The sequence below is a fragment of the Aquarana catesbeiana genome, linkage group LG07 (assembly GCF_042186555.1).
Source record: "Aquarana catesbeiana isolate 2022-GZ linkage group LG07, ASM4218655v1, whole genome shotgun sequence".
NCBI lineage: Eukaryota > Metazoa > Chordata > Amphibia > Anura > Ranidae > Aquarana > Aquarana catesbeiana.
The window spans coordinates 346871005-346898507 of NC_133330.1; the positions used below are offsets into that span (position 1 = coordinate 346871005).

General features: G+C 49.4%; 1 protein-coding gene across 3 annotated transcripts in view; it reads right to left on the reverse strand.

The window, feature by feature from the left end:
• The window catches only part of BTBD19 (BTB domain containing 19), a 150981-nt gene that overhangs the window by 34030 nt on the left and 89448 nt on the right, over positions 1–27503 (reverse strand). For all 3 annotated transcript variants that reach the window (XM_073594011.1, XM_073594010.1, XM_073594009.1), the window contains exons 4-5: positions 11371–11430; positions 6505–6573 (exon numbers count right to left, since the gene is read on the reverse strand). In XM_073594011.1, coding sequence (XP_073450112.1) covers positions 6505–6573; positions 11371–11430 — 129 coding nt within the window. The remainder of the gene's footprint in view (positions 1–6504; positions 6574–11370; positions 11431–27503) is intronic.

A 27503-nucleotide genomic window follows, 5' to 3' on the forward strand; every position in this document is an offset into this window, starting at 1 on the left:
CTGACACCCCACATCCGATCCGTATTAACCCCCGACACCCCACATCCACTCCGTATTAACCCCCGACACCCCACATCCGATCCGTATTAACCCCTGACACCCCACATCCACTCCGTATTAACCCCTGACACCCTACATCCAATCTGTATTAACCCCTGACACCCCACATCCGATACGTATTAACCCCCGACACCCCACATCCGATCCGTATTAACCCCCGACACCCCACATCCGATCCGTATTAACCCCCGACACCCCACATCCGATCCGTATTAACCCCCGACACCCCACATCCGATCCGTATTAACCCCCGACACCCCACATCCGATCCGCATGAACCCCCGACACCCCACATCCGATCCGTATTAACCCCTGACAGTCCACATCCGATCCGTATTAACCCCCGACAGTCCACATCCGATCCGTATTAACCCCCGACACCCCACATCCGATCCGTATTAACCCCCGACACCCCACATCCGATCCGTATTAACCCCCGACACCCCACATCCGATCCGTATTAACCCCCGACACCCCACATCCGATCCGCATTAACCCCCGACACCCCACATCCGATCCGTATTAACCCCCGACACCCCACATCCACTCCGTATTAACCCCCGACAGTCCACATCCGATCCGTATTAACCCCCGACACCCCACATCCGATCCGTATTAACCCCCGACACCCCACATCCGATCCGTATTAACCCCCGACACCCCACATCCGATCCGTATTAACCCCCGACACCCCACATCCACTCCGTATTAACCCCCGACACCCCACATCCGCTACGTATTAACCCCCAACACCCCACATCCGATCCGTATTAACCCCCAACACCCAACATCCGATCCGTATTAACCCCTGGCACTCCACATCCGCTACGTATTAACCCCCGACACTCCACATCCGATCCGTATTAACCCCTGACACCCCACATCCGATACGTATTAACCCCTGACACTCCACATCCACTCCGTATTAACCCCTGACACTCCACATCCGATCCGTATTAACCCCTGACACCCCACATCCGCTACGTATTAACCCCCAACACCCCACATCCGATCCGTATTAACCCCCAACACCCAACATCCGATCCGTATTAACCCCTGACACCCTACATCCGATCCGTATTAACCCCTGGCACTCCACATCCGCTACGTATTAACCCCCGACCCCCCACATCCACTCCGTATTAACCCCCGACACCCCACATCCGATCCGTATTAACCCACGACACCCCACATCCGATCCGTATTAACCCCCGACACCCCACATCTGATCCGTATTAACCCCTGACACCCCACATCCACTCTGTATTAACCCCTGACACCCCACATCCGATCCGTATTAACCCCTGACACCCCACATCCACTCCGTATTAACCCCTGACACCCCACATCCGATCTGTATTAACCCCTGACACCCCACATCCGATACGTATTAACCCCTGACACCCCACATCCGATCCGTATTAACCCCTGACACCCCACATCTGATACGTATTAACCCCCGACACTCCACATCCGCTACGTATTAACCCCTGACACCCCACATCTGATACGTATTAACCCCCGACACTCCACATCCGCTACGTATTAACCCCTGACACCCCACATCTGATACGTATTAACCCCCGACACTCCACATCCGCTACGTATTAACCCCTGACACCCCACATCCGATCCGTATTAACCCCCGACACCCCACATCCGATATGTATTAACCCCCGACACCCCACATTCGTTCCGTATTAACCCCCGACACCCCACATCCACTCCGTATTAACCCCCGACACTCCACATCCGATCCGTATTAACCCCAGACACCCCACATCCGATCCGTATTAACCCCTGACACCCCACATCCGATCCGTATTAACCCCCGACACCCCAAATCCGATCCGTATTAACCCCTGACACCCCACATCCACTCCGTATTAACCCCTGACACCCCACATCCGATCCGTATTAACCCCTGACACCCCACATCCACTCCGTATTAACCCCTGACACCCCACATCCACTCCGTATTAACCCCTGACACCCCACATCCACTCCGTATTAACCCCTGACACCCCACATCCACTCCGTATTAACCCCTGACACCCCACATCCACTCCGTATTAACCCCTGACACCCCACATCCACTCCGTATTAACCCCTGACACCCCACATCCACTCCGTATTAACCCCTGACACCCCACATCCGATCCGTATTAAACCCCGACACCCCACATCCACTCCGTATTAACCCCTGACACCCCACATCCACTCCGTATTAACCCCTGACACCCCACATCCACTCCGTATTAACCCCTGACACCCCACATCCACTCCGTATTAACCCCTGACACCCCACATCCGATCCGTATTAAACCCCGACACCCCACATCCACTCCGTATTAACCCCTGACACCCCACATCCACTCCGTATTAACCCCTGACACTCCACATCCGATCCGTATTAACCCCTGACACCCCACATCCGATCCGTATTAACCCCTGACACCCCACATCCACTCCGTATTAACCCCTGACACCCCACATCCACTCCGTATTAACCCCTGACACCCCACATCCACTCCGTATTAAACCCCGACACCCCACATCCGATCCGTATTAACCCCCGACACCCCACATCCGATCCGTATTAACCCCTGACACCCCACATCCGATCCATATTAACCCCCGACACCCCACATCCGATCCGTATTAACCCCTGACACCCCACATCCGATCCGCATTAACCCCCGACACCCCACATCCGATCCGTATTAACCCCCGACACCCCACATCCACTCCATATTAACCCCCGACAGTCCACATCCGATCCGTATTAACCCCCGACACCCCACATCCGATCCGTATTAACCCCTGACACCCCACATCCGATCCGTATTAACCCCTGGCACTCCACATCCGCTACGTATTAACCCCTGACACCCCACATCTGATCCGTATTAACCCCTGGCACTCCACATCCACTCCGTATTAACCCCCGACACCCCACATCCGATCCGTATTAACCCCCGACACCCCACATCTGATCCGTATTAACCCCTGACACCCCACATCCACTCTGTATTAACCCCTGACACCCCACATCCGATCCGTATTAACCCCTGACACCCCACATCCACTCCGTATTAACCCCTGACACCCCACATCCGATCTGTATTAACCCCTGACACCCCACATCCGATACGTATTAACCCCTGACACCCCACATCCACTCCGTATTAACCCCTGACACCCCACATCCGATCCGTATTAACCCCTGACACCCCAAATCCGATCTGTATTAACCCCTGACACCCCACATCCGATCCGTATTAACCCCTGACACCCCACATCCGATCCGTATTAACCCCCGACACTCCACATCCGCTACGTATTAACCCCTGACACCCCACATCCGATCCGTATTAACCCCTGACACCCCACATCCGATCTGTATTAACCCCTGACACCCCAAATCCGATCTGTATTAACCCCTGACACCCCACATCTGATACGTATTAACCCCTGACACCCCACATCCACTCCATATTAACCCCTGACACCCCACATCTGATACGTATTAACCCCCGACACCCCACATCCGATATGTATTAACCCCCGACACCCCACATCCGATATGTATTAACCCCCGACACCCCACATCCGATATGTATTAACCCCCGACACCCCACATCCGATCCGTATTAACCCCCGACACCCCACATCCGATATGTATTAACCCCCGACACCCCACATCCGATCCGTATTAACCCCCGACACTCCACATCCGCTACGTATTAACCCCTGACACCCCACATCCGATACGTATTAACCCCTGACACCCCACATCCGATCCGTATTAACCCCTGACACCCCACATCCGATCCGTATTAACCCCTGACACCCCACATCCGATCCGTATTAACCCCTGACACCCCACATCCGATCCGTATTAACTCCTGACACCCCACATCCGATCCGTATTAACCCCCGACACCCACATCCACTCCGTATTAACCCCTGACACCCCACATCCGATCCGTATTAACCCCTGACACCCCACATCCGATCCGTATTAACCCCCGACACCCACATCCACTCCGTATTAACCCCTGACACCCCACACTCCAGACTGACAGCCACCCACCTGCACCCTCCAGACCGATGGGCACAACAGTGTACCATGTCTATGTAATTTGTAAAAACAGCAACTTGTAGTCCCCATCGGAAGGCTATGTGACAACGCAGGAGCACAACTGGAAGACCAGGAGAGAGCGTTATCATCCTGTACCAGGAAGTCCCTGAACAATAACCTCCATGGCAGGATCAACGGGGATTATTTTAAATGATATTAAAAGACTTTAGGGCCCACCTAACACTTGTTATATCGCATGTTATATCGGGTGTTATATATCGCGTGGTATATTGCGTGTTAATGTGCGTTGCAGTAAGGCCGCCCATAGAAATGATTGGGCTGACAATGCACTCTAATGTGCTGGAAATCAAAGCTTCCATTCATTGTGATGACACGTATGCGTTGCCTTGGAGATGCATGTGAAAGGATTGGCATCCCAGTAACGCATGTTCTGTGTATTCCGGGGGGAGAACTCAGATCTCTGTGGACTTCTTGCACTCCAACTCCTCCATTCAGTAGATGCCTTGCATTCTAGACAAGAGATGCATGGCGCTCTTTAATTGGAGGAGGGGTGAATGAATATCATGATCTCCCCTCCTCCAACTACAAAGTGACTTGTATCCAATTACAATAATGCAAGACATTTACTGAATGGAGGAGCTGTGATCTGAGGACTCCAGATGTTGGGGGGGGGGGGGGGGAAAGTCGCACATAACACTGCAGCCTCCATACACGGATCACATTTCTATGAGGTTCAATGTAGAAAAATGTAAAATAATGTATTTGGGTGGTAAAAATCTGAAGGCAATCTATAGACTGGGGGGAGAACCTCTGGGGGGATCTAGGATGGAAAAGGACCTGGGGGTCCTAGTAGATGATAGGCTCAGCAATGACATGCAATGCCAAGCTGCTGCTAATAAAGCAAACAGAATATTGGCATTAAAAGGGGGATCAACTCCAGAGATAAAACGATAATTCTCCCGCTCTACAAGACTCTGGTCCGGCCGCACCTGGAGTATGCTGTCCAGTTCTGGGCACCAGTCCTCAGGAAGGATGTACTGGAAATGGAGCGAGTACAAAGAAGGGCAACAAAGCTAATAAAGGGTCTGGAGGATCTTAGTTATGAGGAAAGGTTGTGAGCTCTGAACTTATTCTCTCTGGAGAAGAGACGCTTGAGAGGGGATATGATTTCATTGTATAAATACCGGACTGGTGACCCCACAATATATAAATACCGGACTGGTGACCCCACAATATATAAATACCGGACTGGTGACCCCACAGTATATAAATACCGTACTGGTGACCTCACAATATATAAATACCGGACTGGTGACCCCACAATATATAAATACCGGACTGGTGACCCCACAATATATAAATACCGGACTGGTGACCCCACAATATATAAATACCGGACTGGTGACCCCACAATATACAAATACCGGACTGGTGACCCCACAATATACAAATACCGGACTGGTGACCCCACAATATATAAATACCGGACTGGCGACCCCACAATATATAAATACCGGACTGATGACCCCACAATATACAAATACCGGACTGGTGACCCCACAATATATAAATACCGGACTGGTGACCCCACAATATACAAATACCGGACTGGTGACCCCACAATATATAAATACCGGACTGGTGACCCCACAATATACAAATACCGGACTGGTGACCCCACAATATATAAATACCGGACTGGTGACCCCACAATATACAAATACCGGACTGGTGACCCCACAATATATAAATACCGGACTGGTGACCCCACAATATATAAATACCGGACTGGTGACCCCACAATATATAAATACCGGACTGGTGACCCCACAATATATAAATACCGGACTGGTGACCCCACAATATATAAATACCGGACTGGTGACCCCATAATATATAAATACCGGACTGGTGACCCCACAATATATAAATACCGGACTGGTGACCCCACAATAGGGATAAAACTTTTTCGCAGAAGAGAGTTTAATAAGACTCGGGGCCACTCATTACAATTAGAAGAAAAGAGGTTTAACCTTAAACTATGTAGAGGGTTCTTTACTGTAAGAGCAGCAAGGATGTGGAATTCCCTTCCACAGGCGGTGGTCTCAGCGGGGAGCATTGATAGTTAGAAGAAACTATTAGATAATCACCTGAATGACCACAATATACAGGAATATGTAATGTAATACTGACATATAATCACACACATAGGTTGGACTTGATGGACTTGTGTCTTTTTTCAGCTTCACCTTCTATGAAACTTCATTAGAGGGGATTTCTTTATTATCTTCCAGGTATTGTATTTGGGGCGGAGTTCATTCAGCACTTCCCTCACTCACCTGCGGGTGGCGCTCAATGAACACCAGACATCGCTGCCGTAAGTCGGTCTGCCCGTAGGTGACCGCAGCCTGAAACAGAAAAATAAATGGCGGTGATTTCCATGCAAGAGGCAAAACAATAATCACCTAAAATCCGACCAATAAAAACAGAGCTTACAATGTGACTTGTTCCAGGCTTTGGATAGGGCTCAACCTGTGACCCTCCAGAACTACAAGTCCCATCATGCCTCAGCCTTTGGGAGTCATGCTTGTAACTGTGAGCTTTGCAATGCCTCATGGGACTTGTAGTTCCACAACAGCTGGAGGACCACAGGCTGAGCCCCCCATGCCAGCTTTTACCTGATGTCCCCACTGGGGGGATTTTCTGTCATTCCCTCTCCTGGAGACACAACAGGAAGTGAAGTGGAAGATCTCCCAAAAATAGAGGGAAGCTGAACTTCCTGTGATGCACTCCTATCAGTTACATTGTTTCCATTTATCCATGTGGACTACAGAACACCTCCCACCTATGTTATAAAGAATTAAAGGGGGAGGGGGTGTTCTGTAGTCATAACCTCTTGAGATTAAAAACAAAAAACTAAAAAACTGCGCCTGGTGCAAATACCAAGAAAATCACCGCCAGGCGGATCTTCGGATCGCATCGGAGATAGGAAAGTTCTGAAATTCAGCTGAAACAGGAAATAACCGTCACTCGGCACTCATTCCTCCGCGGGCTGCGAACAAACGATAACGATCCTTATAATAACAATCATAACACAGGGGGAGAGGAACCCGCGGTCAGCGCATGGAGGGGCGGAGCTTAGCTCTTCTATGTGTATTTACAATAGAACTAAAGGCAAATTTTTTTTTTTCATTTTGGACAGAATAATGGAGGGTTAGAACCCCTGTCAGGTTTTTGCCATCTGCGTCCCATTGGGGAGAATTCCCTTCACTTCCTGTCCCATTGCCAAACAAAGAGGAAATATAATTGTCCCCATTGGAAGATTTCCCCTCTATTCCTGTTCTGGGGACACACACAACATTTGGGGTTTTCTTTCACTCTCAGTGATAACAGGAAACAGACAAATAGAGAGGGGGGCACAGACAGCAATATAAACCTGACAGAGGGTCTCACCCCTCCCCCTCCATCCAACACTAAAACAAGTTTTTCCAATAGGTATCATTTAAGAAAACATTTCCATTATGACTGACCACCCTACGACTGATCAACCTACGACTGACCGTCCTACGACTGACCGCCCTACGACTGACCGCCCTACGACTGACCAACCTACGACTGACCAACCTACGACTGACTGTCCTACGACTGACCGTCCTACGACTGACCAACCTACGACTGACCGCCCTACGACTGACCAACCTACGACTGACCAACCTACGACTGACCAACCTACGACTGACCGTCCTACGACTGACCAACCTACGACTGACCAACCTACAACTGACCAACCTACGACTGACCAATCTACGACTGACCAACCTACGACTGACCGCCCTACGACTGACCGCCCTACGACTGACCGCCCTACGACTGATCGCCCTACGACTGACCACCCTACGACTGACCACCCTACGATTGACCACCCTACGATTGACCGCCCTACGACTGACCACAATACGACTGACCAACCTACGACTGACCAACCTACGACTGACCACACTACGACTGACCGCCCTACGACTGACCAACCTACGACTGACCACACTACGACTGACCACACTACGACTGACCATACTACGACCGCCCTACGACTGACCAACTTACGACTGACCAACCTACGAGTGACCAACCTACGACTGACCGCCCTACGACTGACCGCCCTACGACTGACCGCCCTATGACTAATCGCCCTACGACTGACCGCCCTACGACTGACCACCCTACGACTGACCAACCTACGACTGACCGCCCTACGACTGACCGCCCTACGACTGACCGCCCTACGACTGATCAACCTACGACTGACCAACCTACGACTGACCGCCCTACGACTGACCAACCTACGACTGACTGCCCTACGACTGACCACCCTACGATTGACCACCCTACGACTGACCACAATACGACTGACCAACCTACGACTGACCAACCCACGACTGACCGCCCTACGACTGACCACCCTACGACTGACCAACCTACGACTGACCGCCCTACGACTGACCGCCCTACGACTGACCGCCCTACGACTGACCAACCTACGACTGACCAACCTACGACTGATCAACCTACGACTGACCAACCTACGACTGACCAACCTACGAATGACCAACCTACGACTGACCACACTACGACTGACCACACTACAACTGACCACACTACGACCGCCCTACGACTGACCAACCTACGAATGACCAACCTACGACTGACCACCCTACGACTGACCAACCTACGAATGACCAACCTACGACTGACCACACTACGACTGACCACACTACGACCACCCTACGACTGACCAACTTACGACTGACCACCCTACGACTGACCACCCTATGACTGACCAACCTACGACTGACCACACTACAACTGACCAACCTACGACTGACCGCCCTACGATTGACCACCCTACGATTGACCACCCTACGATTGACCACCCTACGACTGACCACAATACGACTGACCAACCTACGACTGACCAACCTACGACTGACCGCCCTACGACTGACCAACCTACGAATGACCAACCTACGACTGACCACACTACGACTGACCACACTACAACTGACCACACTAAGACCGCCCTACGACTGACCAACCTACGACTGACCAACCTACGACTGACCACCCTACGACTGACCAACCTACGAATGACCAACCTACGACTGACCACACTACGACTGACCACACTACGACCACCCTACGACTGACCAACTTACGACTGACCACCCTACGACTGACCACCCTATGACTGACCAACCTACGACTGACCACACTACAACTGACCAACCTACGACTGACCGCCCTACGACTGACCACCCTACGACTGACCAACCTACGACTGACCGCCCTACGACTGACAAACCTACAACTGACCAACCTACGACTTACCAACCTACGACTTACCAACCTACAACTGACCAACCTATGACTGACCGCCCTACGACTGACCAACCTACGACTGACCACCCTACGACTGACCAACCTACGACTGACCACACTACGACTGACCAACCTACGACTGACCAACCTACGATTGACCACAATACGACTGACCAACCTACGACTGACCAACCTACGACTGACCACACTACGACTGACCAACCTACGACTGACCACCCTACGATTGACCACCCTACGATTGACCACCCTACGACTGACCACAATACGACTGACCAACCTACGACTGACCAACCTAAGACTGACCGCCCTACGACTGACCACACTACAACTGACCAACCTACGACTGACCGCCCTACGACTGACCACCCTACGACTAATCGCCCTACAACTGACCACCCTACGACTGACCAACCTACGACTGACCGCCCTACGACTGACCAACCTACGACTGATCACCCTACGACTGATCACCCTACGACTGACCAACCTACGACTTACCAACCTACAACTGACCAACCTATGACTGACCACACTACGACTGACCACAATACAACTGACCAACCTACGACTGACCAACCTACGACTGACCGCACTACGACTGACCGCCCTACGACTGACCAACCTACGAATGACCAACCTACGACTGACCACACTACGACTGACCACACTACGACTGACCACACTACGACCGACCAACCTACGGATGACCGCCCTACGACTGACCGCCCTACGACTGACCAACCTACGACTGACCAACCTACGACTGACCAACCTACGAATGACCAACCTACGACTGACCACCCTACGACTGACCACACTACGACTGACCACACTACGACTGACCACACTACGACTGACCACACTACGACCGCCCTACGACTGACCAACCTACGAATGACCAACCTACGACTGACCACACTACGACTGACCACACTACGACTGACCACCCTACGACTGACCACCCTACGACTGACCACCCTACGACTGACCAACCTACGACTGACCACACTACAACTGACCAACCTACGATTGACCGCCCTACGACTGACCGCCCTACGACTGACCGCCCTACGACTGACCAACCTATGACTGACTGCCCTATGACTGACTGCCCTACGACTGACTGCCCTACGACTGACTGCCCTACGACTGACCGCCCTATGACTAATCGCCCTACGACTGACCACCCTACGACTGACCAACCTACGACTGATTGCCCTACGACTGACCAACCTACGACTGACCAACCTACGACTGACCAACCTACGACTGACCAACCTACAACTGACCAACCTATGACTGACCACACTACGACTGACCGCCCTACGACTGACCAACCTACAAATGACCACACTATGACTGACCAACCTTTGACCGACCACTCTATCAGCATATCAAGTTTTATATAAATAGCCGCCTGTCATACACGCCCATTAAAGTGAACAGAACTGCACCACAACTGCGAGGTTATGGCGGTTGCCACGTTGTAGTTCAATATAACATCCCCATTGGGGCTGGAAAAAAATATGCCATTTAGGAGGTGGCGGTATCGCCTCCTGAATGCCTGTACATCATCTCTACACCACTAGAGGCCGCTGTCCATGTGAACGAGCCCTAAGCTGCCCATTCATCTGATTGAACTGCCAGATGATGTCCGTAACTGCGCCAAAACGTACACAAAGCAAAAATGGTCACCGGTGTTCATCTCTAATCATTTGTACAGGTACACATGGACAGCCATCAGCCAATCAGTGACAAGGAAGAGGAGATATGGCCCCACCTGTTATATGACATCCAATATGTCTCACCTGTAAAGCTTCACACACCATCTCCACCGACAGCGACTGACCGATATAATCTACACAGAGCTGCAACAAAAACCAACACACACAGTGAGGATCCAATTTATTATATTATTATTATTATACATTTATATAGCTCTGACATATACCGCAGTGCTGTATAAAGATCACTGAACCAATCACATCAGTCTCTGTACCAAAGGAGCTTACACTTGAATGTCCCCTCCCCCACAGTCAGACACTATTATTATTATACATTTATATAGCTCTGACATATACCGCAGTGCTGTACAGAGAACACTGAGCCAGTCACATCAGTCTCTGCACCAGAGAAGCTTCTCCACCAGGTGGTGCTGTTCTGCGGGGTGCTGTTGGCTCACTCTGCTAGGATCTCAGTAATCCTGGGGCCTCTCATGCAGGCTTTTCCCAGGCAAGCATGGACCATATTGGGGAAGACGAAGGTGGAGGCTCCCCAGAGGCACTGAGGCCTACTCCATGTACTCAAGCTGCAATGGATCCTGGGCCTGTCCCTATGCAAGAGGAGTCCTTACCAGTCCTCCAGGATAGAGTGGTGAACAGACTTCGCCTTGTTTCTAAGGAGGAACAGAAACTTGCTGTAATGAAAGAATATATCAGGAACAAAAATCCCTGCATAGTAAGTCTGAAAACAGTAAGAGGGAAGTCTCCAAGCTGATGTCTCTGGAAGAGGCATTGAAAAAGCAGGAGAAGTTGGTCGCCTCTCTGAAGGTAAGCAGTGGTGTGTTCAGAGAAAAGTGTGAGAATAAGGAGAGATTCCAACAGATGAAGGAGAGTGTCTGTGCCAGGAACAGCCAGAGGGTGGATACCAGAGCAATGGTGACAGTATGGATGGGGGGTAAGGAAGTGGCTTCACATGGTGGCCCCAGTACTACCCCTGTCTCAGAATCTGTCATGTCTGAATCAGTTTCTGCCCCCCTCCTCCCCAGCAGCCTGGGTCATCTCAGGAGGAGGTTGAGGAAAATGGCGGATTGCTGCAGACCATTACAGAAATGGAATCTCCCTTGAGTGTCAACGACTCATCAGATGAAGATCATGATAAAGGAGTGCTTGCTGAAAATCTCTCTCAGTGTGTGGAGGACTTTCCCGAGATTGGATCTGCCAGCACATCCTTTAATCAGCAGGGAATGCAGGAGGAGCTGCCAGGAGTCCCACATGGACACCAACAGTGCAGAGCAGGAGGGCCGCATGAACATTGAAACTGCAGAGCAGGAGGGCCGTATGAACACTGAAACAGCTTGGGTTTTTCTAAACTGAAGACTTTACTTGATGACGGGACTGCTGGTATCTGTGGTACTTCTGGGACTATGGTGAGAGGGACTGTTGTGCTGGAGGGGAGGAGGGAGGATCAATTGGTGGGTAATTTACCAAACCAGATCAGAGGTTCCTATGCAACCAGTTAATGTGTCATCTGTCCCAGTTATGAACTATGCTAAGGTTGTGTCGGGACAAAGTCATGCTGCTGGTGGTAGAAGGGAGCCAGTTGTGCGACTTTCACCTAACGCACCTTCTTCCATTAAACGCAGGAATGTGGTACAGCTCAGGTGGGAAGGAGGAGGTATTCCACCTATCAGGAGGGAGGTTGTGGATAAGATCCTAGCCTTGGGATTTAAGGCGGAGGATATTTATGCTCTTATCAGTCCGGCTGGTTCCTATGAATATGATTTATCATTTGTGCGTCCAGAATCACTGGATCTGTTTTGGGAGCGGTTTGAGCATGTATATAGGGAGCCAGCCGGACTGGGAGGGGCTTGTCCCCAAAGTTGTCTCACAACAGCCTTTGATAAAGAATGTGACTATCCTGACAAGGAATGAGTCTATACCCCCTGAGGATTTATGGGTCTGGTTGAGGAGGTTTGGTGAAACGTTGTGTCCCCTAAAAAAGATTGTGGATGATAGAGGAATCTGGACGGGGGGGTGGTCAGTTTCATTGAGGTTGAGTGTGTGTGGGAATGTGGTCCAGCATTTTCCCTCCTCCGCCTTTATTGGCAGAGATATGATTACCGTCTTCTACCCTGGTCAACCTAAGCTGTGCCATAAATGTGGAGTCAAGGGACATTTCTCCTCTAAATGTCCAGAACAGAAGTGTTCTCTGTGTCAGGAACTGGGGAATCTGTCCAGGGACTGTAACATCATTAAATGTAACCTATGTGATAAGGTTGGTCACCCTTATAGCCGGTGCCCTGAGGCTTTGCACAATAAGCAAGTTAGTGGAGGAGAGTCTGGCTTGGCGGAGGTTGTACCAGGGGATCCTAGTGTCTCTGTCCCGTCAGAATCTGTGTCTGTGAGGCTCTCTGTGGTGTCAGTGTCCCCCCAGTCTGTGGTGTCAGTGTCCCCCCAGTCTGTGGTGTCAGTGTCCCCCCGGTCTGTGGTGTCGGTGTCCCCCCAGTCTGTGGTGTCAGTGTCCCCCCCAGTCTGCGGTTCCCCAGTCAGTGTCAGAAAGTGTGGTTGTCAAGTCTGTGTCTGCACCTATTGTTTCTCCTAGTGTAGTGAAGGCAGTGGAGGGTGCTGGACCAGCGTGTATGGTGGTGCCAACCCCTCCTCGGCGTGGCAGAAGTGCGGCTGAAGGTCATCGAGGGGTGGCATGAGGGATGGATTGGATGATGGTGTGGGGGGGAGGGAATGAGGGTGGCTGGTGCAGAATGCAAGGTGAATGAAGTGGGGGGAGGGGTGAATGAAGTGGGGGGAGGGGTTAATGGTGGGTTTTGGAATCGCATCCTGATGACGATTATATCTCCAAAGGTTTCTTAGCCTGGATTGTGGTTAAGTTGAGGTTCGGGGTTTGTAGTTGTCATTAAAATATGTTTCTTTCTATGTTATCTTGTCAGGAAACGGTTTTCTTTACTTGCTGATGTAAGCACGCTTGTTTTGTTTAGTTGTTTGTTTTTGTATAAATATGTCTTTATTAATGAGCTGAATGTTTGTATACTGGTGACCGCACAATATATAAATACCGGACTGGTGACCGCACAATATATAAATACCGGACTGGTGACCGCACAATATATAAATACCGGACTGGTGACCGCACAATATATAAATACCGGACTGGTGACCGCACAATATATAAATACCGGACTGGTGACCCCACAATATACAAATACCGGACTGGTGACCCCACAATATACAAATACCGGACTGGTGACCCCACAATATACAAATACCGGACTGGTGACCCCACAATATATAAATACCGAACTGGTGACCCCACAACATATAAATACTGGACTGGTGACCCCACAATATACAAATACCGGACTGGTGACCACACAATATATAAATACCGGACTGGTGACCCCACAATATATAAATACCGGACTGGTGACCCCACAATATATAAATACCGGACTGGTGACCCCACAACATATAAATACCGGACTGGTGACCCCACAATATATAAATACCGGACTGGTGACCGCACAATATATAAATACCGGACTGGTGACCCCACAATATACAAATACCGGACTGGTGACCCCACAATATACAAATACCGGACTGGTGACCCCACAATATACAAATACCGGACTGGTGACCCCACAATATATAAATACCGAACTGGTGACCCCACAACATATAAATACCGGACTGGTGACCCCACAATATACAAATACCGGACTGGTGACCACACAATATATAAATACCGGACTGGTGACCCCACAATATATAAATACCGGACTGGTGACCCCACAATATATAAATACCGGACTGGTGACCCCACAATATATAAATACCGGACTGGTGACCCCACAACATAGAAATACCGGACTGGTGACCCCACAATATACAAATACCGGACTGGTGACCCCACAATATATAAATACCGAACTGGTGACCCCACAACATAAAAATACCGAACTGGTGACCCCACAACATATAAATACCGGGCTGGTGACCCCACAATATACAAATACCGGACTGGTGACCCCACAATATACAAATACCGGACTGGTGACCCCACAATATATAAATACCGGACTGGTGACCCCCCAATATATAAATACCGGACTGGTGACCCCACAATATACAAATACCGGACTGGTGACCCCACAATATACAAATACCGGACTGGTGACCCCACAATATATAAATACTGGACTGGTGACCCCACAATATACAAATACCGGACTGGAGACCCCACAATATATAAATACTGGACTGGAGACCCCACAATATACAAATACCGGACTGGAGACCCCACAATATATAAATACTGGACTGGTGACCCCACAATATATAAATACCGGACTGGAGACCCCACAATATACAAATACCGGACTGGAGACCCCACAATATATAAATACTGGACTGGTGACCCCACAATATATAAATACCGGACTGGTGACCCCACAATATACAAATACCGGACTGGTGACCCCACAATATATAAATACCGGACTGGTGACCGCACAATATATAAATACCGGACTGGTGACCGCACAATATATAAATACCGGACTGGTGACCGCACAATATATAAATACCGGACTGGTGACCGCACAATATATAAATACCGGACTGGTGACCGCACAATATATAAATACCGGACTGGTGACCGCACAATATATAAATACCGGACTGGTGACCCCACAATATACAAATACCGGACTGGTGACCCCACAATATACAAATACCGGACTGGTGACCCCACAATATATAAATACCGAACTGGTGACCCCACAACATATAAATACTGGACTGGTGACCCCACAATATACAAATACCGGACTGGTGACCACACAATATATAAATACCGGACTGGTGACCCCACAATATATAAATACCGGACTGGTGACCCCACAATATATAAATACCGGACTGGTGACCCCACAACATATAAATACCGGACTGGTGACCCCACAATATATAAATACCGGACTGGTGACCGCACAATATATAAATACCGGACTGGTGACCCCACAATATACAAATACCGGACTGGTGACCCCACAATATACAAATACCGGACTGGTGACCCCACAATATACAAATACCGGACTGGTGACCCCACAATATATAAATACCGAACTGGTGACCCCACAACATATAAATACCGGACTGGTGACCCCACAATATACAAATACCGGACTGGTGACCACACAATATATAAATACCGGACTGGTGACCCCACAATATATAAATACCGGACTGGTGACCCCACAATATATAAATACCGGACTGGTGACCCCACAATATATAAATACCGGACTGGTGACCCCACAACATAGAAATACCGGACTGGTGACCCCACAATATACAAATACCGGACTGGTGACCCCACAATATATAAATACCGAACTGGTGACCCCACAACATAAAAATACCGAACTGGTGACCCCACAACATATAAATACCGGGCTGGTGACCCCACAATATACAAATACCGGACTGGTGACCCCACAATATACAAATACCGGACTGGTGACCCCACAATATATAAATACCGGACTGGTGACCCCCCAATATATAAATACCGGACTGGTGACCCCACAATATACAAATACCGGACTGGTGACCCCACAATATACAAATACCGGACTGGTGACCCCACAATATACAAATACCGGACTGGTGACCCCACAATATACAAATACCGGACTGGTGACCCCACAATATATAAATACTGGACTGGTGACCCCACAATATACAAATACCGGACTGGAGACCCCACAATATATAAATACTGGACTGGAGACCCCACAATATACAAATACCGGACTGGAGACCCCACAATATATAAATACTGGACTGGTGACCCCACAATATATAAATACCGGACTGGAGACCCCACAATATACAAATACCGGACTGGAGACCCCACAATATATAAATACTGGACTGGTGACCCCACAATATATAAATACCGGACTGGTGACCCCACAATATACAAATACCGGACTGGTGACCCCACAATATACAAATACCGGACTGGTGACCCCACAATATACAAATACCGGACTGGTGACCCTACAATATATAACTGTAGTTGGGGAAGATACCTGAAAATAACCGGGTAGAATGTTCTGGAAGGATCGGTATAATAAGGATCGGTATAATAAGGATCGGTATAATAAGGATCGGTATGTTACATAATATCTGATTTCAGATTCATATAAGGAGAGGAACCCGTCTGATAATCAGTTGGCCTCATCCTTAGCTTACCTGATATAGCGACTGGTGACCCCACAATATATAAATACCGGACTGGTGACCCCACAATATACAAATACCGGACTGGTGACCCCACAATATATAAATACCGGACTGGTGACCCCACAATATATAAATACCAGACTGGTGACCCCACAATATACAAATACCGGACTGGTGACCCCACAATATACAAATACCGGACTGGTGACCCCACAATATATAAATACCGGACTGGTGACCCCACAATATATAAATACCGGACTGGTGACCCCACAATATACAAATACCGGACTGGTGACCCCACAATATACAAATACCGGACTGGTGACCCCACAATATATAAATACCGGACTGGTGACCCCACAATATACAAATACCGGACTGGTGACCCCACAATATATAAATACCGGACTGGTGACCCCACAATATATAAATACCGGACTGGTGACCCCACAATATATAAATACCGGACTGGTGACCCTACAATATATAATATTGGGGGGAGGGGATCTCGGGTTTTATATAAAGTATTGGGGGGGAGGGGATCTCGGGTTTTATATAAAGTATTGGGGGGAGGGGATCTCGCGTTTTATATAAAGTATTGGGGGAGGGGATCTCGGGTTTTATATAAAGTATTGGGGGGGGAGGGGATCCCGGGTTTTATATAAAGTATTGGGGGGAGGGGATCTCGGGTTTTATATAAAGTATTGGGGGGGAGGGGATCTCGGGTTTTATATAAAGTATTGGGGGAGGGGATCCCAGGTTTTATATAAAGTATTGGGGGAGGGGGGATCTCGGGTTTTATATAAAGTATTGGGGGAGGGGATCTCGGGTTTTATATAAAGTATTGGGGGAGGGGATCTCGGGTTTTATATAAAGTATTGGGGGAGGGGATCTCGGGTTTTATATAAAGTATTGGGGGAGGGGATCTCGGGTTTTATATAAAGTATTGGGGGGGAGGGGATCTCGGGTTTTATATAAAGTATTGGGGGAGGGGATCTCGGGTTTTATATAAAGTATTGGGGGAGGGGATCCCGGGTTTTATATAAAGTATTGGGGGAGGGGATCCCAGGTTTTATATAAAGTATTGGGGGAGGGGATCTCGGGTTTTATATAAAGTATTGGGGGAGGGGATCTCGGGTTTTATATAAAGTATTGGGGGAGGGGATCTCGGGTTTTATATAAAGTATTGGGGGGGAGGGGATCTCGGGTTTTATATAAAGTATTGGGGGGGGATCTCGGGTTTTATATAAAGTATTGGGGGAGGGGATCTCGGGTTTTATATAAAGTATTGGGGGAGGGGATCTCGGGTTTTATATAAAGTATTGGGGGAGGGGATCTCGGGTTTTATATAAAGTATTGGGGGGAGGGGATCCTGGGTTTTATATAAAGTATTGGGGGGGAGGGGATCCCGGGTTTTATATAAAGTATTGGGGGAGGGGATCTCGGGTTTTATATAAAGTATTGGGGGAGGGGATCTCGGGTTTTATATAAAGTATTGGGGGAGGGGATCTCGGGTTTTATATAAAGTATTGGGGGAGGGGATCCCGGGTTTTATATAAAGTATTGGGGGAGGGGATCCCGGGTTTTATATAAAGTATTGGGGGAGGGGATCTCGGGTTTTATATAAAGTATTGGGGGAGGGGATCTCGGGTTTTATATAAAGTATTGGGGGAGGGGATCCCGGGTTTTATATAAAGTATTGGGGGAGGGGATCTCGGGTTTTATATAAAGTATTGGGGGGGAGCGGATCTCGGGTTTTATATAAAGTATTGGGGGGGGAGGGGATCTCGGGTTTTATATAAAGTATTGGGGGGGAGGGGATCCCAGGTTTTATATAAAGTATTGGGGGAGGGGATCTCGGGTTTTATATAAAGTATTGGGGGGGAGGGGGGATCTCGGGTTTTATATAAAGTATTGGGGGAGGGGATCTCGGGTTTTATATAAAGTATTGGGGGAGGGGATCTCGGGTTTTATATAAAGTATTGGGGGAGGGGATCTCGGGTTTTATATAAAGTATTGGGGGAGGGGATCTCGGGTTTTATATAAAGTATTGGGGGAGGGGATCCCAGGTTTTATATAAAGTATTGGGGGAGGGGATCCCGGGTTTTATATAAAGTATTGGGGGAGGGGATCTCGGGTTTTATATAAAGTATTGGGGGAGGGGATCCCGGGTTTTATATAAAGTATTGGGGGAGGGGATCTCGGGTTTTATATAAAGTATTGGGGGGGGATCTCGGGTTTTATATAAAGTATTGGGGGAGGGGATCTCGGGTTTTATATAAAGTATTGGGGGGAGGGGATCCTGGGTTTTATATAAAGTATTGGGGGGGGATCTCGGGTTTTATATAAAGTATTGGGGGAAGTTGGCGGGAAAGTTTTGAGGTTTATTAGAATTGGAGAATGTTGTGGGCGGAGTTCCCCCGGCTCTCAGTCATGTCAGGAGAACTGTGAGTCACGTCGGGGTTTCGGGAGTCACATGGCTGTCCGCGTGTCACAATCATTTCCAGATGGAATGATTCAGAAGGGGAGTCTGAAGATAATCTCAATGAATGCGATCGTCTATTCATCATTGTATCTATATATAGGTCGGGGGAGGGGGGTCTGTGTATTCATTGCCCAGCTTCCCGCTTAGCTTTGGTGCACAGTGACTCTTCCTCTCCCAGTGCATGAAACATGTCACACCACACCCCAGACAAACATTTCTTATTCAGCGTTAGACAGAATGGGGGGGAGGCATAGAATGGGGGGGCATAGAATGGGGGGGCATAGAATGGGGGGGGCATAGAATGGGGGGGCATAGAATGGGGGGGACATAGAATAGGGGGGCATAGAATGGGGGGGGCATAGAATGGGGGGGCATAGAATTAATATTTCCCCGGAGGCGGGATTTACCAATAAACCTGTCCTGGGGGGACAGTGCGGCTCCTCCATAGACACGGCGCAGTGGGTGGGGCAGGAAGTTTCTGGCAGGATCACAGGTCACAATAAAGGGAAAAAATAATTAAATAATATATCTAAATAAAATAATTGATAGAAAAATATAATAATAATAATACATAAATAGTAATAAAGTTAAATCCAGTAAATGAAATAATAATAATTATAGTCGCTGATACCGATATTCCCCCGAATACTCATGAAAATGCTCCGATATCTGAAATCAATCCATTTTCCGATGATGGATTGAACAGAGCTCCGTGAGATCTTCAAAGCTTGGGAGATTTTTTTATAACCTAACCCTGCTTTATACTTCTCCACAACTTTATCCCTGACCTGTCTGGTGTGTTCCTTGGCCTTCATGATGCTGTTTGTTCACAAAGGTTCTCTAACAAACCTCTGAGGGCTTCACAGAACAGCTGTATTTATACTGAGATTACATTACACACAGGTGGACTCTATTTACTAATTAGGTGACTTCAGAAGACAATTGGTTATCAGGTTGGTGTTTGGATTGGTCCAGCACCTTTGCAGCCATTGTGCTATTGCTGGGTGTTTGTTGTGCTCCTGTACCTTTAAGAAGGGGGAGGGGCTCCCTTCAGTCTATCAGAATGTATGTACCTCCATTGTGGGGACTCTCGTAGTTTAGTGTTAGGACCACAGATATCGGGGTGCCGTGACGTGGCTCTGTGGCTCACGCATGCGTTTGCAGATGTGCGGACTGAACCCCTGATTTTAACACATAATGTTATTTATTTGGTTGTCTGCGGGCCGCTGGTAAGAAGGTTTTGGTTTTTTCCTGGGCATTTCCCGGACCTTGTTGTCCTCTAGATTTTAGTTAGGGGTCTATCACATAAAATCCCAGAAAAATACATTTATGTTTTTGGTTGTAACAAAATGTGGAGATTTTCAAGGGGTATGAATACTTTTTCCAGGCCCTGTATATCGGTGCGGTGCGATCGGTGCGGATGGTATATATCGGTGCGGATGGTATATATTGGTGCGGTGCGGATGGTATATATCGGTGCGGATGGTATATATCGGTGCGGATGGTATATATCGGTGCGGTGCGGATGGTATATATCGGTGCGGATGGTATATATTGGTGCGGATGGTATATATTGGTGCGGATGGTATATATTGGTGCGGATGGTATATATTGGTGCGGTGCGGATGGTATATATCGGTGCGGATGGTATATATCGGTGCGGATGGTATATATTGGTGCGGATGGTATATATCGGTGCGGATGGTATATATTGGTGCGGATGGTATATATCGGTGCGGATGGTATATATTGGTGCGGATGGTATATATCGGTGCGGATGGTATATATTGGTGCGGATGGTATATATCGGTGCGGATGGTATATATTGGTGCGGATGGTATATATTGGTGCGGATGGTATATATCGGTGCGGATGGTATATATTGGTGCGGTGCGGATGGTATATATCGGTGCGGATGGTATATATCGGTGCGGATGGTATATATCGGTGCGGATGGTATATATCGGTGCGGATGGTATATATTGGTGCGGTGCGGATGGTATATATCGGTGCGGATGGTATATATCGGTGCGGATGGTATATATCGGTGCGGTGCGGATGGTATATATCGGTGCGGATGGTATATATTGGTGCGGTGCGGATGGTATATATCGGTGCGGATGGTATAAATCGGTGCGGATGGTATAAATCGATGCGGATGGTATATATCGGTGCGGATGGTATATATCGGTGCGGATGGTATATATCGGTGCGGATAGTATATATAGGTGCGGATGGTATATATCGGTGCGGATGGTATATATCGGTGCGGATGGTATATATCGGTGCGGATGGTATAAATCGGTGCGGATGGTATATATCGGTGCGGATGGTATATATCGGTGCGGATGGTATATATCGGTGCGGATGGTATATATCGGTGCGGATGGTATATATCGGTGCGGATGGTATAAATCGGTGCGGATGGTATATATCGGTGCGGATGGTATATATCGGTGCGGATGGTATATATCGGTGCGGATGGTATATATCGGTGCGGATGGTATATATAGGTGCGGATGGTATAAATCGGTGCGGATGGTATATATCGGTGCGGATGGTATAAATCGGTGCGGATGGTATATATCGGTGCGGATGGTATATATCGGTGCGGATGGTATATATCGGTGCGGATGGTATATATCGGTGCGGATGGTATATATAGGTGCGGATGGTATAAATCGGTGCGGATGGTATATATCGGTGCGGATGGTATATATCGGTGCGGATGGTATATATCGGTGCGGATGGTATATATCGGTGCGGATGGTATATATCGGTGCAGATGGTATATATCGGTGCGGATGGTATATATCGGTGCGGATGGTATATATCGGTGCGGATGGTATATATCGGTGCGGATGGTATATATCGGTGCGGATGGTATATATCGGTGCGGATGGTATATATCGGTGCGGATGGTATATATCGGTGCGGATGGTATATATCGGTGCGGTGCGGATGGTATATATCGGTGCGGATGGTATATATCGGTGCGGTGCGGATGGTATATATCGGTGCGGATGGTATATATCGGTGCGGATGGTATATATCGGTGCGGATGGTATATATCGGTGCGGATGGTATATATCGGTGCGGATGGTATATATCGGTGCGGATGGTATAAATCGGTGCGGATGGTATATATCGGTGCGGATGGTATATATCGGTGCGGATGGTGTATATCGGTGCGGATGGTATATATCGGTGCGGATGGTATATATCGGTGCGGATGGTATAAATCGGTGCGGATGGTATATATCGGTGCGGATGGTATATATCGGTGCGGATGGTATATATCGGTGCGGTGCGGATGGTATATATCGGTGCGGATGGTATATATCGGTGCGGTGCGGATGGTATATATCGGTGCGGATGGTATATATCGGTCCGGTGCGATCGGTGCGGATGGTATATATCGGTGCGGATGGTATAAATCGGTGCGGATGGTATATATCGGTGCGGATGGTATATATCGGTGCGGATGGTATATATCGGTGCGGATGGTATATATCGGTGCGGATGGTATATATAGGTGCGGATGGTATAAATCGGTGCGGATGGTATATATCGGTGCGGATGGTATAAATCGGTGCGGATGGTATATATTGGTGCGGATGGTATATATCGGTCCGGTGCGATCGGTGCGGATGGTATATATCGGTGCGGATGGTATATATCGGTGCGGATGGTATATATCGGTGCGGATGGTATATATCGGTGCGGATGGTATATATAGGTGCGGATGGTATATATAGGTGCGGATGGTATAAATCGGTGCGGATGGTATATATCGGTGCGGATGGTATAAATCGGTGCGGATGGTATATATTGGTGCGGATGGTATATATCGGTGCAGATGGTATATATCGGTGCAGATGGTATATATCGGTGCGGATGGTATATATAGGTGCGGATGGTATATATTGGTGCGGATGGTATATATCGGTGCGGATGGTATATATCGGTGCGGATGGTATATATCGGTGCGGATGGTATATATCGGTGCGGATGGTATATATCGGTGCGGTGCGGATGGTATATATAGGTGCGGATGGTATATATCGGTGCGGATGGTATATATCGGTGCGGATGGTATAAATCGGTGCGGATGGTATATATCGGTGCGGATGGTATATATTGGTGCGGATGGTATATATAGGTGCGGATGGTATATATAGGTGCGGATGGTATAAATCGGTGCGGATGGTATATATCGGTGCGGATGGTATAAATCGGTGCGGATGGTATATATTGGTGCGGATGGTATATATCGGTCCGGTGCGATCGGTGCGGATGGTATATATCGGTGCGGATGGTATATATCGGTGCGGATGGTATATATCGGTGCGGATGGTATATATCGGTGCGGATGGTATATATAGGTGCGGATGGTATATATAGGTGCGGATGGTATAAATCGGTGCGGATGGTATATATCGGTGCGGATGGTATAAATCGGTGCGGATGGTATATATTGGTGCGGATGGTATATATCGGTGCAGATGGTATATATCGGTGCAGATGGTATATATCGGTGCGGATGGTATATATAGGTGCGGATGGTATATATTGGTGCGGATGGTATATATCGGTGCGGATGGTATATATTGGTGCGGATGGTATATATCGGTGCGGATGGTATATATAGGTGCGGATGGTATATATTGGTGCGGATGGTATATATCGGTGCGGATGGTATATATCGGTGCGGATGGTATATATCGGTGCGGATGGTATATATCGGTGCGGATGGTATATATCGGTGCGGATGGTATATATCGGTGCGGTGCGGATGGTATATATAGGTGCGGATGGTATATATCGGTGCGGATGGTATAAATCGGTGCGGATGGTATATATCGGTGCGGATGGTGTGTATATATATATATATATTTATGGGAGTGTTGGATGTCTCCGGTGGGAAGTACTAATTATAGGACAATGGTCCCTCCAGTGAGAAGCAGGTGGAGGAAGAGGAAGTGGAATCCCCTTTTCTCTAAATAAGTTCACATCAAAGTCTCTCAGGACGACCTCCGGGGGACATCCGCAGCCGGAATCTATGATGTCATCGCCTTCTGCCCCCCCCTCCCCCCTCTATACATCCCAGCAGGAAATCATCATCTCCTATAGAAGTTTTCCTGAATAAGAAGTTGGGATCAGGAGGACAATGCAATATGCTGAGCCGGAACCCCCCTCCCCCCTACACTGGGATCCGGAGCCATCCAATCACATGAGGGGTGATGACATCACAGGCAGTAATATTGCTGAGAAGACATTTCATCATCCCTCACAATGTCTCTGATCTCCATCCTCAGATGTGGCGGCTGCATTCCTTTTATCTGGATTTAATTCCTTTTTTCTCACCTGGTGATCCTGCCAGTAACACACTTCCTGTCCTCTCTGTATTGTGTCTCTGGAGGAAGAATGTTGTCCCCCCAGGGCAGGACTACAGAACACCTCCCCTCCCCCTTATCTATATAACACAGGGACATCAAAGTACCCCCCCCATTCCTTTCCACATCAGAGCCCTAAAATATTTAGACTCCTTCTCACCTCATCCTCACCTGGCAGTCTACAGGGGGGTCACCAGTGCCTGGCAGTCTACAGGTGGGTCACCAGTGCCAGGCAGTCTATAGGGGGGGGGTCACCAGTGCCTGGCAGTCTGCGGGGGGGGTCACCAATGCCTGGCAGTCTGCAGGGGAGTCACCAGTGCCTGGCAGTTGGCAGGGGGGTCACCAGTGCCTGACAGTCGGCAGGGGGGTCACCAGTGCCTGGCAGTCTGCGGGGGGATCACCAGTGCCTGGCAGTCTACAGGGGGGTCACCAGTGCCTGGCAGTCTACGGGGGGGATCACCAGTGCCTGGCAGTCTGCGGGGGGATCACCAGTGCCTGGCAGTCTGCGGGGGGATCACCAGTGCCTGGCAGTCTGCGGGGGGATCACCAGTGCCTGGCAGTCTGCGGGGGGGGTCACCAGTGCCTGGCAGTCTGCGGGGGGGTCACCAGTGCCTGGCAGTCTACAGGGGGGTCACCAGTGCCTGGCAGTTGGCAGGGGGGTCACCAGTGCCTGGCAGTCTACAGGGGGATCACCAGTGCCTGGCAGTCTACAGGGGGGGTCACCAGTGCCTGGCAGTCTACAGGGGGGGTCACCAGTGCCTGGCAGTCTACAGGGGGATCACCAGTGCCTGGCAGTCTACAGGGGGGTCACCAGTGCCTGGCAGTCTACAGGGGGGTCACCAGTGCCTGGCAGTCTGCAGGGGGTCACCAGTGCCTGGCAGTTGGCAGGGGGGTCACCAGTACCTGGCAGTCTACAGGGTGGTCACCAGTGCCTGGCAGTCTGCGGGGGGGGTCAACAGTGCCTGGCAGTTGGCAGGGAGGTCACCAGTGCCTGGCAGTCTATAGGGGGGTCACCAGTGCTGGTAGTCTGCGGGGGGGGGTCACCAGTGCCTGGCAGTTGGCAGGGGGGTCACCAGTGCCAGGCAGTCTACAGGGGGGTCACCAGTGCCTGGCAGTCTACAGGGGGGTCATCAGTGCCAGGCAGTCTATAGGGGGGTCACCAGTGCCTGTCAGTCTATAGGGGGGTCACCAATGCCTGGCAGTCTACAGGGGGTCACCAGTGTCAGGCAGTCTATAGGGGGGTCACCAGTGCCTGGCAGTCTGCAGGGGGGTCACCAGTCGGCTGATCTGCAGGACAGGATTGTTTTACAGCAGCTTTTCTGTTTCCAGAGGCGTCCTGCAGAGTGATGAACTACAAGTCCCAGAAGCCCCTGGAGCCCCCCCAGGCCTGATTTAGAACGGTGGCAGATTGTCTTCATGTCTCGGAGGGGATTTTGGTGGAGGACAGATGGAAGATTTATAGTTTCCGGTTCTTCTGGAAATCTCTCATCTCTGAGACTTTTCCCACAGACCCCCCCCCCCCGAAGATGTCTGCTTCTCACCCCCCCATTCCCCCCCCCAAAGATGTCTGCTTCTCACCCCCCCATCCCCCCCCCCAAAGATGTCTGCTTCTCACCCCCCATCCCCCCCCCCCAAAGATGTCTGCTTCTCACCCCCCATCCCCCCCCCCCCCCCGAAGATGTCTGCTTCTCAACCCCCACCCCCCCCACCCCGAAGATGTCTGCTTCTCAACCCCCATTGCCTCCGAGCAAGTCAGGTCTTATTCATTATCCGGTCCTTATGAGGTCTTCAAGGAAATTTCTAAAATGCCGATCTGCCTGGCTGAGCCGTCACTGTCTGACCCGCATTAAGGCAGAACTCCGGCCACAAAAACATTAATTCAAAAATTCCCCCAATAGCTGCAAAAAGGAGATAAATCCACCAAATGTCTCCGCAAACTCAGATATTACCGCGTAAAAGTATCAGTGACGTCATCATGCTGTACAGAGCAGAGCGCCGAGCGGTGGGAGGGGACTTGGCAGGCCCCACCCACTACAACAAAACTACAGGATGGGGCGGAGACAAGA